Source organism: Zingiber officinale, chromosome 1A, assembly GCF_018446385.1.
Source record: "Zingiber officinale cultivar Zhangliang chromosome 1A, Zo_v1.1, whole genome shotgun sequence".
In the NCBI taxonomy this organism is placed as follows: domain Eukaryota; kingdom Viridiplantae; phylum Streptophyta; class Magnoliopsida; order Zingiberales; family Zingiberaceae; genus Zingiber; species Zingiber officinale.
Genome location: NC_055987.1, coordinates 170501743 through 170517319, shown reverse-complemented (window position 1 = coordinate 170517319; position 15577 = coordinate 170501743). Strand labels below are relative to the sequence as shown.

At 37.6% G+C, this 15577-nt stretch overlaps 1 protein-coding gene across 7 annotated transcripts; it reads right to left on the bottom strand.

Moving 5' to 3' along the window:
- Nucleotides 1-321: 321 nt before the first annotated feature.
- On the bottom strand, nt 322-7150 carry LOC122038397 (BTB/POZ domain-containing protein At5g47800-like). 7 transcript variants are annotated; one of them, XM_042598128.1, is made up of 7 exons: nt 6801-7150; nt 6599-6714; nt 2897-3117; nt 2679-2748; nt 1885-2289; nt 1075-1803; nt 322-961 (listed from the first exon to the last, which is right to left on the bottom strand). In XM_042598128.1, the coding sequence occupies exons 3-7, from the start codon at nt 2953-2955 to the stop codon at nt 527-529; spliced, it is 1698 nt and encodes a 565-aa protein (XP_042454062.1). In that variant the 5' UTR covers nt 2956-3117; nt 6599-6714; nt 6801-7150; the 3' UTR covers nt 322-526. The 7 variants fall into 7 exon arrangements, with proteins under 7 accessions (XP_042454062.1, XP_042454065.1, XP_042454063.1 ...); XM_042598131.1 differs by having other exon boundaries at nt 6599-6695; XM_042598129.1 differs by having other exon boundaries at nt 2897-3033; nt 6801-7149.
- Nucleotides 7151-15577: the final 8427 nt, after the last annotated feature.

Here is a 15577-nt window from a genome sequence, read left to right as displayed (position 1 = left end):
GCATCAACACATAACAACCCATTAATGTTAACAAACCGGGTTATTAGATTCTACACGTGCAATCCACATTCGATAACTTAAACCCTTTTCATACAATATGTATTAGACCGCTTAATAAGGATTAATTCTTAAAAGCAATTATATGTTGCATTAATTCACATATAACCCACCAAATAGACTTAATCCTTCACATAAACCATAAGGAAATATACTATGAAGTGCAGTTGGGGAGGACTGGTTGCTGCAAATCAACAAGCCATTGTTTCAATCCGCCAACAACTAAAATAATCAAGGGGCATGCAGGCCCACTAATACAGGATCTCTCAGGAATCACTTCCATGTCATAAATGATGTAACCGTATACAATCAACAGTCCACATACATTATTCTCAATCTGTTTGTTTTATTTATTTAGTATTACCAATGCATGGGACACAAATATGATAATTTTACCTCTTTCAACTCTATAACAATCGTTAAATGACATTCTTTATTTCACAAAAAAAAAAAACTTATCTGTAAATGTCTACTTGGTTTTGTGTTTGCCTCCAAATTGACCAATATTCTCCTCTCTATCCTTTTCTGTCTTAGCTTCCGATGGTGATGGCGATGGCGATGGCGATGGTGATGGTGATGGTGCCACTCTTATTTTCTCTCCTCTTGCACCCGCAACAGACTCCTTCTGGCGATATCCGCCTTCTCGTTCATCTGTACTCCTTTTTGCATCATCTTGAGCTATCCTGGCATTTACAATCTCATTCAAAGATGGGATAGCATAAGCTTCTTTACTGCTACTCGCTCTAACACTTCTTTCTTGCTCAACAAACAGGAGCTGGACTATAGTGCGCAATGGCATGTGATCATTTGCAATAGCATTTGCGCGTGTTTCAGGTGACAATTTATGGCAGTCAATCAACCTGCATAGTTTCTTTCTGTCTTCCTTGCTTAACTCAGGATGCTCCTATGTTGATATAGAGTTTAATTTAGTAACATTGTAAGATTAACTGAAAAAATATTTCAAATTGATGTAATTTTAATTCTTTCAGATTTACATATCTTAACAAAGATATATACCTTAATGTATATATTGATAGCTTGATAGAGCCCATCGTGCTCCTGTCGTGCGATTTCAGGTAAGAATTCTGCTAGTGCAATGAACTTTGAAACTGATAAAGTGCTCTCCCTTGCAGTGATTTGGAGATAGGAATCATACACCTTCCCTACCTTCGTCATGGACACCATCATCCTTCCATTCTCCTCTCGTCGGTGAAACTGTGCTAAATAGTTCTCCAAAACTGCCTCCACTGCGCTGATATCATGAGACTGGGGATTTGTGGATGATGGAATGATCAGATCGTTTGCAGTGATTTCATCCATTTGCCGACCTGATCGTTTTACAAGCTCAGCTTTGATAGATGGAGAAGCTCCAACACAGTTAGCAACTTTCAGAAGCCTGAACAAGAAACTGCCTGAGACCGATCCTAGCTCAGCTGGAATCATGCTAACAATGGATTCAAGTACATGTCGATGTTTGCTGAGGGTGTGATCCATTTGCACTGAAAAGCTCTGAGCCTGCTCTTGGATTTCCTGTGGACTCGGAAGGTGTTTGCATGCATAAACATGGAGTGCTTCCCCTATTAGCGCTGCAGGGAATTTTCTGGTAGATCTTATGGTGGATATGACCGACCGGAATAGGTCAAGATCAAGGTCAGAAACATCCTCTGTCCACCAATCCTTGGGGGTTGATTTTCTTTGGTGCTTCTTTGGGTAGCCTGGCCTTGTGTAGGTATAGGACCATGTAACCTGATGATGGAAACTTTAACCATAAAAAATGAGCATTAAAATGAATAATTAAGAGGATATAACAGTCGTTGAATCACAAACTTGTGAGGGGTGTGCGAGGATCTTTTCAATAACTGAATTGAGGCATGGTTGCACAATCCTATGCTCATCTAACCACCCAGACTGTCTCCACATGGATTGTAGTGTCACTATTGAATCTTTCCATCCCTGGAGGATGCATGCTTCAAAGAACAGCTCAAGCTTTGTTATCAAGTTTCCTTTGGCTACTGACTCAGTCATCTGAAGAAACTTTGCTGCAGAAATTGCTGGCACAAAGTTATGAGCACTGAGGTTGAAGGAGATTCCATAGCAGAACTTGGCACATAGCTCAAAGGCTGCTTCTCCTCCAGGGATGTTGTGAAGAGAGATCGAAACCAACTGGCTAGTTTCATTGTCAGTGTTGGACCAGAGTCGTTGTATGAGGCCACATTTCAGTAGAAGTGGAAACTGCAATTAAAATGCCCTGAAATCAAAAGCCTTGAACCAATTGGAATTTGAAGGCACTTCTAATTTAATAGTACTAATTGCCAACCAACTTCAGGCTAGGAATTGCATTTTTCGTTTTAGCCATGATTGATCAGGGAAACTATGAACTACAATCACTGTAGGAGTTTTAGTTGAAGGTAAAAACTATGAAAATAACAAAAACTTCAAATGAATGTCAACTTCTTCTAGAAGTACTTCATCTGAGATTAATTGTTTTAACTTAGATTCCATGCCAACAAGGTTACTTCATTGACATGGACAACTAACATGTAATTGTTCTTTCTGATACAATAGTTCATACTCCATTCTCTTGTATATTAAATAGCTTAGAGGGAAGGAAGAGGTTGTACCTTATGCAAGAGATATTTTGTGCCATTTACTTGAATAATGAGGTCTGCTGGTACATCTGACATCACTGACCTGCAATATATGGACTTTATAAGAATTTTCAATTGTAAATAAAATAATCCACAAAGAACACTTTCTGTTTTCAAGTTTTCTCAAAACATAGCAAACCCACAATAAACAAAAATTGAACTTCCTTGAATGATCTTTAAAAAGCACATACCTTACAGCTTCCTCTGTGTAGAAAGTGTCTGGCTTCGTTCCGAGTTTCATATACTTCATCCTTGCCTGAGTTCTTTCCTTGTACTGCTGACATGAGATCTTCCTCTATGGTTCAGTAGTTCTGACTAGAGACTCTAGCTTGTAGGAAATAATAAATACTTGTGGTCACAACATGAAAAAAGATAGGTACTATATGCTTCAGCTAGGAAGCGACCAAGTTTCCTGCACTTGGCAGAAGAGTAGACAAGTTGAAAAATGGAAAATGTACAGTTATTTTTTGATTAGGAAGATTAAGTGCCTATATCTCATTATTAAATATGCATGCACTTCTTTCTGTCAAATTTAGAATTATACTAAACGGATCTTGGCCTTCTTTCATAATTGTAAATTCATCCAAGAAAACAATTCATATAATCATGCTCAGCTAGTTTACCATTAGTTAAAATGCTACTTAGCTCTTTAGAGGAGCAAGATTTCACTCGTGTAAAGATGTAGGCAATGATATGTGAAGGTAAATTTGCTTAATCAGTCAAGCAATATACACTTTACAGTTGGGAATATAGCTTAAGTTTCTCTTAAGGAAAATGTTCCACTTAAGCTAAATTATACTGGCAACTTTAACTTTTTGATGCAAGTGGATCCGAGCTTTAAGAGATTATAATTTTTAATTCGGATTGAACCATAGGACTTTTAATTTATCAAATTGAAATTCATTTAGAGATCTATAATTAGTTATCAAGTGTAACCATAATAACTCAATCTTAGACAAAAAATATCGTTTAAAGCCTTTTTAGAAACTCCAAACAATTTTTGTCATTGTTTTATGGGTTTTTTTTTTTAATCTTTTGCATCGTTAGGATTTTGAAATTATTTAAACCTTTGTTTAGTTGATGTTAGATTATTATCTTTTGTTTTTGAATCAATTTTATTCGGTTAAACCTAGAGATGACATTTATGTGTTTGGCGATTTCTTGTGTCCTCTCTGATTTTTTTAATCAAAATTAGCATCTAGAATAACTGTTATTCTGCTCGGCATCATCTTTTCTCTATTTTGTTTAATCTTATTAGTGTTTTTCTCTTGTTAACAAATGCAAAGAAGAACTTATTTCAACAAAAGAATAAATATAACGACCAGAGACTACCAACAATTCCAGGAAAATGAGGTTTAGGAAATTTTAGATTAGTCGAAGAAACAAGGGCAAAAGTCAAACAAGTGCTTCTTTTTTACTGTATCATCAAAGAGGTGTCATATTTGGATTTTTTTTTTTTTATCAAAAAGGCATCCCACTTCCCTATAAAATGGCATCCTCCAATACCGTTCTCATTATTATCCTACCTATCTCTCCCGGCTAAATCTTGAGTTAGTGGAACGCATTATAACAGCTACGAAATCGAAGTTGCTACAATGTTGTAACAACTACAGTTGCATAGCTACTATAACATGGAAAAAAAATTAAGACTAAAATCGTTCGGAGCCTTCGAAAAAAATTTAAACGATATTTTTTGAGTCTGAAATCAGACCATTATGAGTTCCACCCCATAACTAGTTGTAGATCTCTAAAAAAGCTTTGATTTAATATATTGTGCATCCCGTGGTTCAACCTGAGTCAAAAATTATGACCTCTAAAAGATTAGGGTTTAATATTCATGTTGTAACAGATATGAGACCGTAGCTGTTACAACTATGTAGCCGCTATAATTTCGTAACTACTACCATATGAATGTTAAATTCTAAATTTTAAGAGATCATAACTTTTGACTCAGTTAAATCACGAGACACACAATATATCAAATCAAAGCTTGTTTAGAGATCTACAATCAATTATGGGGTGAAACCCGTAACGATCCGATTTAAGCTCAAAAATATCATTTAATCCTTTTCAGAGGCTCCGAACAATTTTAGTCTTCAATTTTTTTCCTATGTTATAGCAACTATGAGATCGTAGCTAGTACATAGTTGTAGAAGCTATAATTTCATAGTTGCTATAACCGCCTAACCAGTTTAGGATTTAGGTAGGATATCAACAGAACTGGAGGACAATTATATAATTTTTACAGGGTATAGAAGTATAAAAAATAAAAGTGGAATGCCCATTTGATGATTTGAAAAAACAAAGATGTCATTTTGGTTTTTGTCTAAGAAACAAAACCCTTAAAGTTGTGAGATCACCTCCACTAAGGAGACAAAATGAAGGGGAGACAAAATGAAGGGATATTTGGTGATGGTGATTGGTTGATTGCCTCAGAAACAAGAACAACCCAAGAATGAAATCATGTTGGCCATATCAATGACCTTATCAAATGTCATAACCTGAAACATCTTATGGAGACAACATCCAAAGATTAAGATTCTTGCGATCAACTGGATTTCTAGTCCTTGCGCGCGTGCGCGCGCGCACACACACACATGAGTGTAAAGGATAAGGTGCATATGTAGGATAACAAATCTCCCTTTATATATAGAAAAAAGTTCCATTGGACGCTAGCATTGTGCGCGCCTAGTGTAACGAAAGTTTTTTTTTTTATTATTATTATTATTTTTTGCTTGCGGGTATACATTTAAGGTTTCGTCTTTGGGGTTAGGGGTGGATTATAGTTTAGCATAAAAAAAGAATTCAAAACATAAAAAAAATTAGGTGCACATGAGGTATGTGGGATAAGAAATGTGGGATAATAAAACTACATATATACACACTTTCCATGCTCGACTGAGAGTGCCAGCCCATGTAGGGTGCTCGAAAGTGTTGAGAGTCACACACAGAGAAATGAGCACTATATTAAATCCCTCTATGTAGAGAGAGTGTCCGTAAACCGTCATTTCCCAAACTCGAATCATTTAACCACCAAAGAATTAGAGAGTTGAATCATCCGATAAAGCTACAAATTAAATCTTCTGCACATGGAAAAAGTGTAAGAATGGAAGGAAAAGTTTATTTACATTTAAACTAATCTAGATGCTAATGGAAGACTCAGCGCCTTTATTTTACTATAGTGTGCACTACGTGGGGAATAAAACACACCTCCAGCTTTCCACCAACAACGGTCCCATCATCATCTAGGTGGCCACCGTGCAGCATAATTTAAATGGATCAACAGATACCAATCTAACTTATGTATAAATAAACTCGTGGAATGCTTTAACCATACTCTAGTAAAGTTAAAGGTAGCAAAAGATGATTTCGCTTTTCTCAAACAGTTTAGTATCATTAGTTTCATAGTAAGATATAGACACCTAAATTAGGTACGCAATAAGCCCCCAAGAGGATATTCCGCGACTGTAACCCCACAATTTCAACCAGTGCCCAAGGAAACAATCTGCCTCTTGGGAACCAGCTACGCTACATCCTTGGAGGCAACCATACTCCAGTAAATATCGTAGAACATGCAGCTGATTTACTGAATTTAATGAATTTGACTTTGTGAAGGACCAAAAGAACAATTGATTCATAATATGGGAACTATATTGATACTCGCTGGTCATTTCCTGCGTTTTCACCAAATTATGAACTAATAAAAAATGGCTCCAATAAAATTTTGCTCAAGAATAAGCAGACTTCTAGTTTCTACATGTAGCCCTGGGACTATAAGTTCAGGTTGAGCTACCTTTTTGAAGGAAAAAAGGGCTCTTTCCTTAAGGTAAATAAAAGAAGTGACTTGTTCAAATCAAGGCATTGTAAGAGTGAAGGCTTATAGTTAAAATTACCTGTAGCAAGGATCTGAAGGATGTGGTTGGAGATCCAGCAATGGTGCACGGATATGCAGATGAACGGCATGTTGCTTCTCACTAATCCTGTGCCTTTCTTTATAATATGAAGCAAGCTTAAATAGAAAACAAATCAGCAGAATCGCTAATGAACTTTTTCATGACATGCCTCTTGAGTTATAGATGTTTTGAAGAATCTCACCTGAAGGATAGAAAAAAAGTTGATACGGAGTACTGCTGCTTCTAGCTGCGCAATTGCCTTTCACCCAAACACATCTTGTATGAAAATTCCATTTAATTTAATATCAGATGTAACTGAGAGACATGAACTAATTGAAAAGAGTTGGTGGAGTTTATCTCAAGAACAGAAACTGGCTTTGTTTCTTTTCTTATGAGTGAACTCTAGAGAGAGAAGTAGATGATAGATGGGACTGCTGCTAGTGGAGAAACTTCCTTTTGTCACAACCACAAGTCCCTCGGATATTGATTTCAAGTCGGATGAGATGTCACTGAACCATGAGCTAGCATTCTAGAGAGAGAAGGAATGGTTTAGGTTGGTGTGATGTGATGTGAGTTAGAATGGGAGCTTCCAGGGAAGAGATCCTCTTATGTTCTAAGATATATCTTTATATACGAGATTGCCAGAGAACCTTAATCCATTCTAGAATCAATAGTCAATTTGGTAATTGCAGCATCTTCTATCCGCAACAGCATCATAGTTTTCATCACAGTTTTCTTAAATCATCTAAAGTCGAACCCGACGGATTTTGTGACGCAACATAAGCTATTGATCCCGTTGATTCAATTGTGAATATTAAAAATAATCTTCTATAACCTATTGATTCGGTAGAATACCAAAACATATATAAATAAAACTTGTCGTTTCCAAAGAATCATGTGATTTAACCGAAGTCAAAAGTTATGGCAATTAAAGTTTGTCCTCTCGTGACCATGGATTAAAACGGTCCCAAAACTCCTGACGACTCTGGCATCATTTTGTTTTTACTTTGAACAATCTAGCATCTGCCTTCCGCACCAACTGCAAAACTAGTAATTTCCTTTAATCAGCAAAAGTAGAATCCAGTGGCCATCGATTAAATTGCGTAAAAATAAGCCCTTGTGATTTTTGTTTTATTTTAGAAAAAAAAAACGGAACAGCACACAACTTTCTTGAAGCAGCAAAAGTAGGATTTCAAGCAAGGTAGCAATGTAGCAACAAAAGGAGAATCCAGTGGCATGTGTTTCATTTTTATAGATCATATATCATCCTCCACCAAGAAAAGCATCATTATTCTCATAAGCATGCATGTCACTAGAACTTTGTGGCCATTTGTTTATTTTAATTTTTAAAGGCAGATTTTACTTTATGTTTAGCTAATCGTATTTTTTCAGAAGCTGTAGAATCCTCTGGCCTCAGTTTCGTTTACTGAAATGATAGAGTTACAAACGTTGATGAGCTTTTCTGTGTGCCCAAGCAGCATGATGAGTTCATTGAAGGGATGCACTCCAGTCGATACATCATTGAAGCCTCATGGTGGGAGTTAGTGTATAAAGGCCATGTCCCTCTCCCACTAACTTACCTTAGATTCTCTGTTCGTCTTATTTTTTCAATTCAGATTTTCTAGTCTGCAAAATATGAATCAAAGGATGGGTCATTTTTTATCATTGGTGAAGGGTGATAGTCTCCACTTATTTTACACGTGGGGTCATCACTCTCCATCAATGGTAGATCCATCCCCTAGTTCATATTTTACGGACCAGAGAATCTGCGCTCTTATTTTTTGGCCTTTTATCCTGATCATGTTTGATGCGGTCCAATTCCATTGTTTGTCCATATCATGTTTGATGCAGTCCAACTTGTTCAGACCAATTGGCAGGTCCGTAAACCATGTAGTCCAACTAGACCATACCCAGTTGTCTGGTTGACCTAGTTGGCTTGTCAGCTCTGCTGGCTATATTCTTATGCGAATAAAGGCAATCTTGAAAAGTGATGAATCTCAACAGGTCTGCACAGGGCTGTCTCAATCATTCTTGAAGTCCTAGGCAAAAAAAAAAAAAAAAAAAAAATTAAAATAAATCTTGAGATCCGAGGTGAAAATAAAATTTTAATATTTTTAAATAAATATTATTAGAAATATTTAATTTTGTAACTTATAATAAAAGATGGAATTTACCACCCTAGCAGTCCAACACGACCAACCATACAACCAAGCTGCAGTTAGCCACTGCGGGGAGAGCATTTTTCTTGGCTTTGTCGAGATTCGACACCTTGCCCATTGTAACAATATTTATCCCGTATTAGCCAACTCAACCATGTCCCGGGGGACATTTAATTTTATTAGTAAAATTTAAAATGACAGTTTCATATATTGCCAATGATCATTTATATAATTAGAAGAAATGACTAATTAAGTCACATAGCAATAACTTTATCTTATATCAAACCTCACTTTTTAGTATTATTAGTAAAATTTAAAAAATAAAAAATATTTTATATTAACTAATTTAGAATTAAGAAATAAATTATTGTAATACTTTTAATATACATTTTAATTATAATATTTTAAAAAAATATATCAATCATTTTTAACTTCGAGAAAAGAAAATCATGACATAGCGATAAAATTATTACGTGACCTAGAGGAAATAGGTTCGTGTACTAGATATAGTCACTACAAATAATAAACTCTTCTCAGAATCCCGTATTAACGGAAGCTTGTGAACTAAACTATCTTTTTATCAATTTTAACTTTGATAAATTATTAATAAAATTTATTTAGCCAAAAATATTAAGCTAGAAAATATGGTGAATTATTAAAAAAACAGTGAAAGAAAAATAAAATTTAAGAAAGAAATAACACTACCATATTAAATATTTTTTTGACTTTTAAAAGTATTTTTATAAAAAATATTAATTACCTAGGGTTTCGATGTTTGACAATACAACTCAGGGTTGACCCAAACAGGGCTTGATGTTTGGGAGAGAGAAGTCTAGTCAAGACTAGATAACTAGCAAAGGTTAGGCAAAGTGGAAGTCCCGATGAGTGAAGTCAGGCCCTAGTGAGTGAAGCTAAGTGGTGGAAGTCCCGGTGAGTGAAGTTGGACCCTAGTGAGTGAAGCTAGGTGGTGGAAGTCTCGGTGAGTGAAGTCGGACCCTAGTGAGTGAAGCTAGGTGGTGGAAGTCCCGGTGAGTGAAGCTGGACCCTAGTGAGTGAAGCTAGGTGGAGAAAGTCCTGGTGAGTGAAACCAGACCCTAGTGAGTGAAGCTAGGTGGAGGAAGTCCTGGTAAGTGAAGTCAGGAAATGGAAGTCCTAGTAAGTGAAGCTAGACAACCCTAGGTTATTCTTGAATTCTGTTAATACTGTGCTAACTCAGTGTTGCAGGGAAGCTCAGCTAGGTCGACAGGCTGACCAGGTAGCTGACACAAAGTCCAGATGGGTCGACGGGCTGATCGGGCGTCTGGCAGGTAAGTTAAGGTAAGTCACTGGAGGGGAGTGACTGTGATGACGTGTTCTCGGGAAGGGAACATTAGGTGTCGATCCATTTTGGAAATCTAAGTTGAGATCATGACTAGATTCTGGTCTCGAGGAGATGGAATCTAATTAATATTTTATTTGATGATAAACTATGCTAACACTCTATTTTACAGGATATATATTTACCTCGGACTAAAGTTTTCTTGCAGGAAGGAAACCGCTGGAAAACAAGGGTCCGAGCGCCCGGAGGTGAATTTTATCCCCATCGTCGCCTCGCCACGTGGAGATCACTGGTTGGCCCAGCTACATCATATTCAAGGCTCCCGAAAGGATCCAGGGGCCCCGAACCTCCTATATAAGGAGGGTAAAGGCTGGAGTCACACAACAACGAACGATCTGCTCTCCTGTGCTCCTGCGACGCTGCGAAGGCTCTCCGACAAGTTTTGTTTTCTTATTATTCTCTTATTGTCAGTTTCTTTTCCTTTACTAAAATTCCTATACTACATTTCTAAAAATATTTCGAATTATTAGTAATTGTCCAACGAAAGCATTCAACGAGTGCGGGTCTTGGAGTAGGAGTCGACAAAGGCTCCGAATCAAGTAAAACAACTTGTGTTAGCATTGTGTTTTCGTTTATTCCGCTGCATATTTACTCTACAATATTTTTTAATCGCTATTCACCCCCCTCTAGTGAAATTCTCGATCCAACAAACCTGATATCTCGTATCCATGACTTGTGAGATTAAGTCATCTGTTGACCTACATGCTAGGTCTCAACGCATTAATCTTGTCCTTGTATATTAATGCTTGACTAGGAATATTTAAGAGTAGTGTTCTATGTATATCTACAATATCTCACTATCAATTCAACCAATGGATATGTTGTAGATAAGAACCTATTACCCAAGGATATTATTATACTTATTCATTTGGTACTGAATTGAAATAAATATAATAACCGACTTTGCCTTTTATTAGTAATGAAATATGATACAAAATGAACCTTTTATAATCATCTCATAATTGGTACTAGGGCTAATACTAACAATCTCCCACTAGCACTAGTGCCAACCACTGAGATATCGAATACCCATTGACCTAGTGTGACTATCATGCTTTCTCTATGTCAAAGCCTTGATCAAAGGGTCCGCAATGTTAGCATCGGTCGGTACTCTGCATATCCTCACATCTCCTCTATCGATGATCTCTCGAATGAGATGGAATCGCCGTAGTATGTGTTTGGATCTCTGATGAGAGTGAGGTTCCTTAGCCTGTGCAATAGGCCCATTGTTATCACAATAGAAGTCTATTGGGTTCGCTATACTAGGAACAACACTAAGCTCTATAATGAACTTCCTGATCCAAACAGCCTCTTTTGCTGCAGCTGAAGCAGTAATGTACTCGGCCTCTGTTGTAGAATCAGCGACTGTGTCCTGCTTTGAACTCTTCTAGCTCACAACACCACCATTTAAGCAAAACACATATCCTGATTGTGATCTGTAATCATCCTTGTCAGTTTGGAAGCTAGCATCGGTGTAACCCTTTACAACAAGCTCTTCATCCCCGCCAAAGATCAAGAAATAATCTTGAGTCCTTCTCAAGTACTTAAGAATATTCTTGACTACTGTCCAATGACCTTCACCTGGATCTGACTAGTATCTGCTCATCATGCTTAACACATACGAGACATCTGGGCAAGTACAAAGCATAGCATACATGATAGACCCTATAGCAGATGCATAAGGAATCTGATCCATGCAGTCCCTTTCTTCCTTAGAAGAGGGGCATTGAATCTTCGAAAGACTCACACCATGTGATATAGGCAAGAATCCTTTCTTGGAATTCTCCATGGTAAAACGTTTAAGTGCCTTGTCAATGTGCATACTCTGGCTTAAGCTAAGCAATCTTTTAGATCTATCTCTATAGATCTTAAGGCCTAAAATATAGGTTGTTTCACCTGAGTCTTTCATTGAAAAATAATTCCCAAGCCAAGTCTTCACTGACTGAAGAGTAGGAATATCATCTCTAATAAGTAGTATGTCATCTACATACAATATGAGAAAGATGACTGTGCTCCCACTAACCTTCTTGTAGACATAAGGTTTATCTTCATTCTTAATGAAACCAAATGTTTTGATCGCATCATCGAATCGAATATTCCAACTTCTAGAAGCTTGCTTTAATACATAAATGGATCTTTGCAACTTACAAAACTTTCCAGCATGCTTTGGATCTATAAAACCCTCAGGTTGTGTCATGTACACATCCTCGAGTAAATTTTCGTTAAGAAATGTGGTTTTGACATCCATCTGTCAGATCTTATAATTATAGTAAGCTGCAATAGCAAGTAAAATCTGAATGGACTTAAGTATCACAATTGGTGAAAAAGTTTCATCATAGTCTATACCATGAATTTGCTTGAAACCTTTAGCAACCAATCTACCTTTATAGGTATGCATATATTCATCCATGTCAGTCTTCACTTTGAAGACCCACTTACACCCAATGAATTTGATCCTTTCAGGTGGATCAACCAAAGTCCATACTTGATCAGTGTACATGGATTCTATTTCGGATCTCATGTCCTCTAGCTATTTTCCATAATCTGGGCCTTGTACAGCTTCCTGATAAGATGTTGGCTCATCGAGACCAATAATCACTACATCACCATGGTCAGACAAGAGAAATGAATATCTCTCAGGCTGATGATGAGTCTTATCAGATTTACGTAGAGCATGTGCTACTTGAACAGGTTGTTGTTCCACAACTTCTTGTGGTGTAACAAAATCATGATCCACAACATCTTATGGTACCTGTTCAATTTCCATCAAGGCGTTGGTGCTAGTTTGTGTATCTTGAATTCCTTCAAGATCGACTTTACTCCCACTAGTTTTTCTAGAAATAAATTTCCTTTCTAGAAAGACACCAGTTCTGGCAACAAACACCTTGTCTTGTATGGGATTATAGAAGTAATATCCCTCTATTTCCTTGGGATATCCAACAAAATAATACTTGTCTGATTTGGGTCCTAGTTTATGTGAGACTTATCGTCGAACGTAAGCCTCACAACCCCAAATCTTCATAAAAGACATCTTGGGACTCTTCCCTGTCCATATCGTATATGATGTCTTTATGACGGCCTTAGATAGAACTCGGTTAAGTGTGAAAGCGGTCATCTCTAGAGCATGTCCCCAGAAAGAAGTAGGAAGATCTGTATGACTGATCATCGATCGTATCATATCTAATAAAGTATGATTTCTCCTTTCTGATACACTATTCCATTGTGGTGTTCCAGGTGGAGTGAGTTGAGATATGATCTCACACTCAATGAGATGGTCATGAAACTCTTGGCTAAGGTATTCCCCACCTCGATCTGATCGAAGTATTTTAATACTCTTACCAAGTTGGTTTTATACTTCATTCTTAAATTCTTTGAACTTTTCAAAGGATTCTGACTTGTGTCTCATCAGATACACATAGTCGTATCTACTGAAATCATCAGTGAAGGTAATGATGTAATAATAGCCTCTTCTAGCCGCTATTCTGAAAGGGTCATATACATCAGTATGTATGAGTCCTAACAGATCATTAGCTCTTTCGCCACGTCCACTAAATGGAGTTTTTATCATCTTACCTTGAAGACAAGATTTGCATGCCTCATATGATTCAAAATCAAATGAGTCCAAAAATCCATCCTTATGGAGTTGGGATATGTAACTCTCATTTATGTAACCCAAGCGACAATGCTAGAGATATGTTTGGTTCAAATCATTAGATTTGAACTGTTTGGTATTTATGTTATAAATTGGGTTTTCAAAGTCTAGAATATAGAGGTCATTCATAAGAGGTGCACTACAATAGAACATATCATTGAAATAAACGAAACAACATTTGTCCTTTATAACAAATGAAAAACCTTTCTTGTCCAAACAAGAAATAGAGATAAAGTTCTTTGTCAAAGCGGGCACATAACAACACTCTTCTAGTTCTAAAATAAGTCCAGTGGGCAAAGATAAGGAGCATGTTCCTACAACAACAACAGCAACTTTTGCACCATTGCCTACTCATAGTGTTGGACCGTGAGATTCGATAGAGGGGGGGGGGTATCGATAAACAAAAATCGTTCGAGTATAAACACAGCGGAAATAAAAGGACAATGCTAACACAAGCTGGTTTTTACTTGGTTCGGAGCTTATCCCGACTCCTACTCCAAGGCCCGCACACAAGGGTGCTTTCGGTGGGCAATCACTAGCAGTTCGAAAATTATTACAAATTAAAGTACAGGAATGCTAATGAAAATTAAGCAAATACCGACAAGAATAAAAAACAAGGAAAGGAGCATATTGTCGAAGCTTTGTTAGCATCGCAGGAGCGCAGAGCAGTAGAGCAAGCAGTGGAAGACTTTCTTTTCGTTGTTATTCTGAAGCTCCCCTCTGACCCTCCTTTTATATGAGGCTTGGGGCGCCCCAGATCCCTTCCGAGCGCCCTGGTGGGACGTGGCAGGTCCAACCAGCAAGCTCCATGTGGCGACGCTCGAGTTTGGATAAAATTTGCCTCCCGGGCGCCCGGACCCTGTTATCCCGCAGAATCCGTCCTGCAAGACAAACGTTAGTCCGGAGGCAAATTTACCCTGCGACACAGATTGTTAGCAAAAGCAAAGTGAGTATGAATTAGCAAAAAGGAGTATGACTTAGATTCCGTCTTTCCGAGACCGGAATCTAGTCACGATCTCGACTTAGATATCCGAAATGGATCTAAGCCGAATCGACGCCTAATGTTCCCTTCCCGGGAATGCGTCCTCGCAGTCACTCCCCTCTAGTGACTTACCTTACTTACCTGCTAGACGTCTGGTCAGCCCGTCGACCCGTCGACCCGTCTGTACGTACTTCGTGCCAGCTATCTGGTCAGCCCGTCGACCTAGCTGGACTTCGTGCCTAAGCGTCCGGTCAGCCCGTCGACCCGCTTGGACTTCGTGCCAACTATCCGGTCAGCTCGTCGACCTAGCTGGGCTTCGTGCCAGACATCCGGTCAGCCCGTCGACCTATCTGGACTTTTCCTGCACACTCGATCAGAGTGTTAGACAACAACAGACTAACTTAACCTGATTTGTCATTCATCAAAACCTGGGTTAAATCGTTAGTGCTAGCCGCACCAACAATCTCCCCCTTTTTGATGGAATGACAATCTGGTTAAGTTAGTGAAAATATATGCAAGAAAAAATAAGCATTTAAAGGGTTTTTAAGTTAGTTTGTATTTTCAATTTTGGTTTAGCTAACTTAACCACCTAACCCTCCCCCTTTGACATTCATCAAAAGAACTAATGTCAAGTAAGCATAAATACAAACTTCAGACAAAATAATGTCAAGTTAACCTAGGGGAGTTTAAAATTAAAAGATAGGGTTATCTTTACTTCTTAAAAAAAACTAAGTCTTGAAAAATAGTTGATTTAGTAACATAACTTAGTATTTAGTACATTTTGAGTAATTTTGAAAGATAATATTTG

Coding starts and splice junctions, on each gene's coding strand:
- LOC122038397 (XM_042598128.1), bottom strand. CDS start 2,955: ATGAAGTATATGAAACTCGGAACGAAGCCAGACACTTTCTACACAGAG. Junction 2,749..2,896: donor TACACAGAGGAAGCTGTAAG/GTATGTGCTTTT, acceptor CATATATTGCAG/GTCAGTGATGTCAGATGTAC. Junction 1,804..1,884: donor TCCTCGCACACCCCTCACAA/GTTTGTGATTCA, acceptor TTCCATCATCAG/GTTACATGGTCCTATACCTA.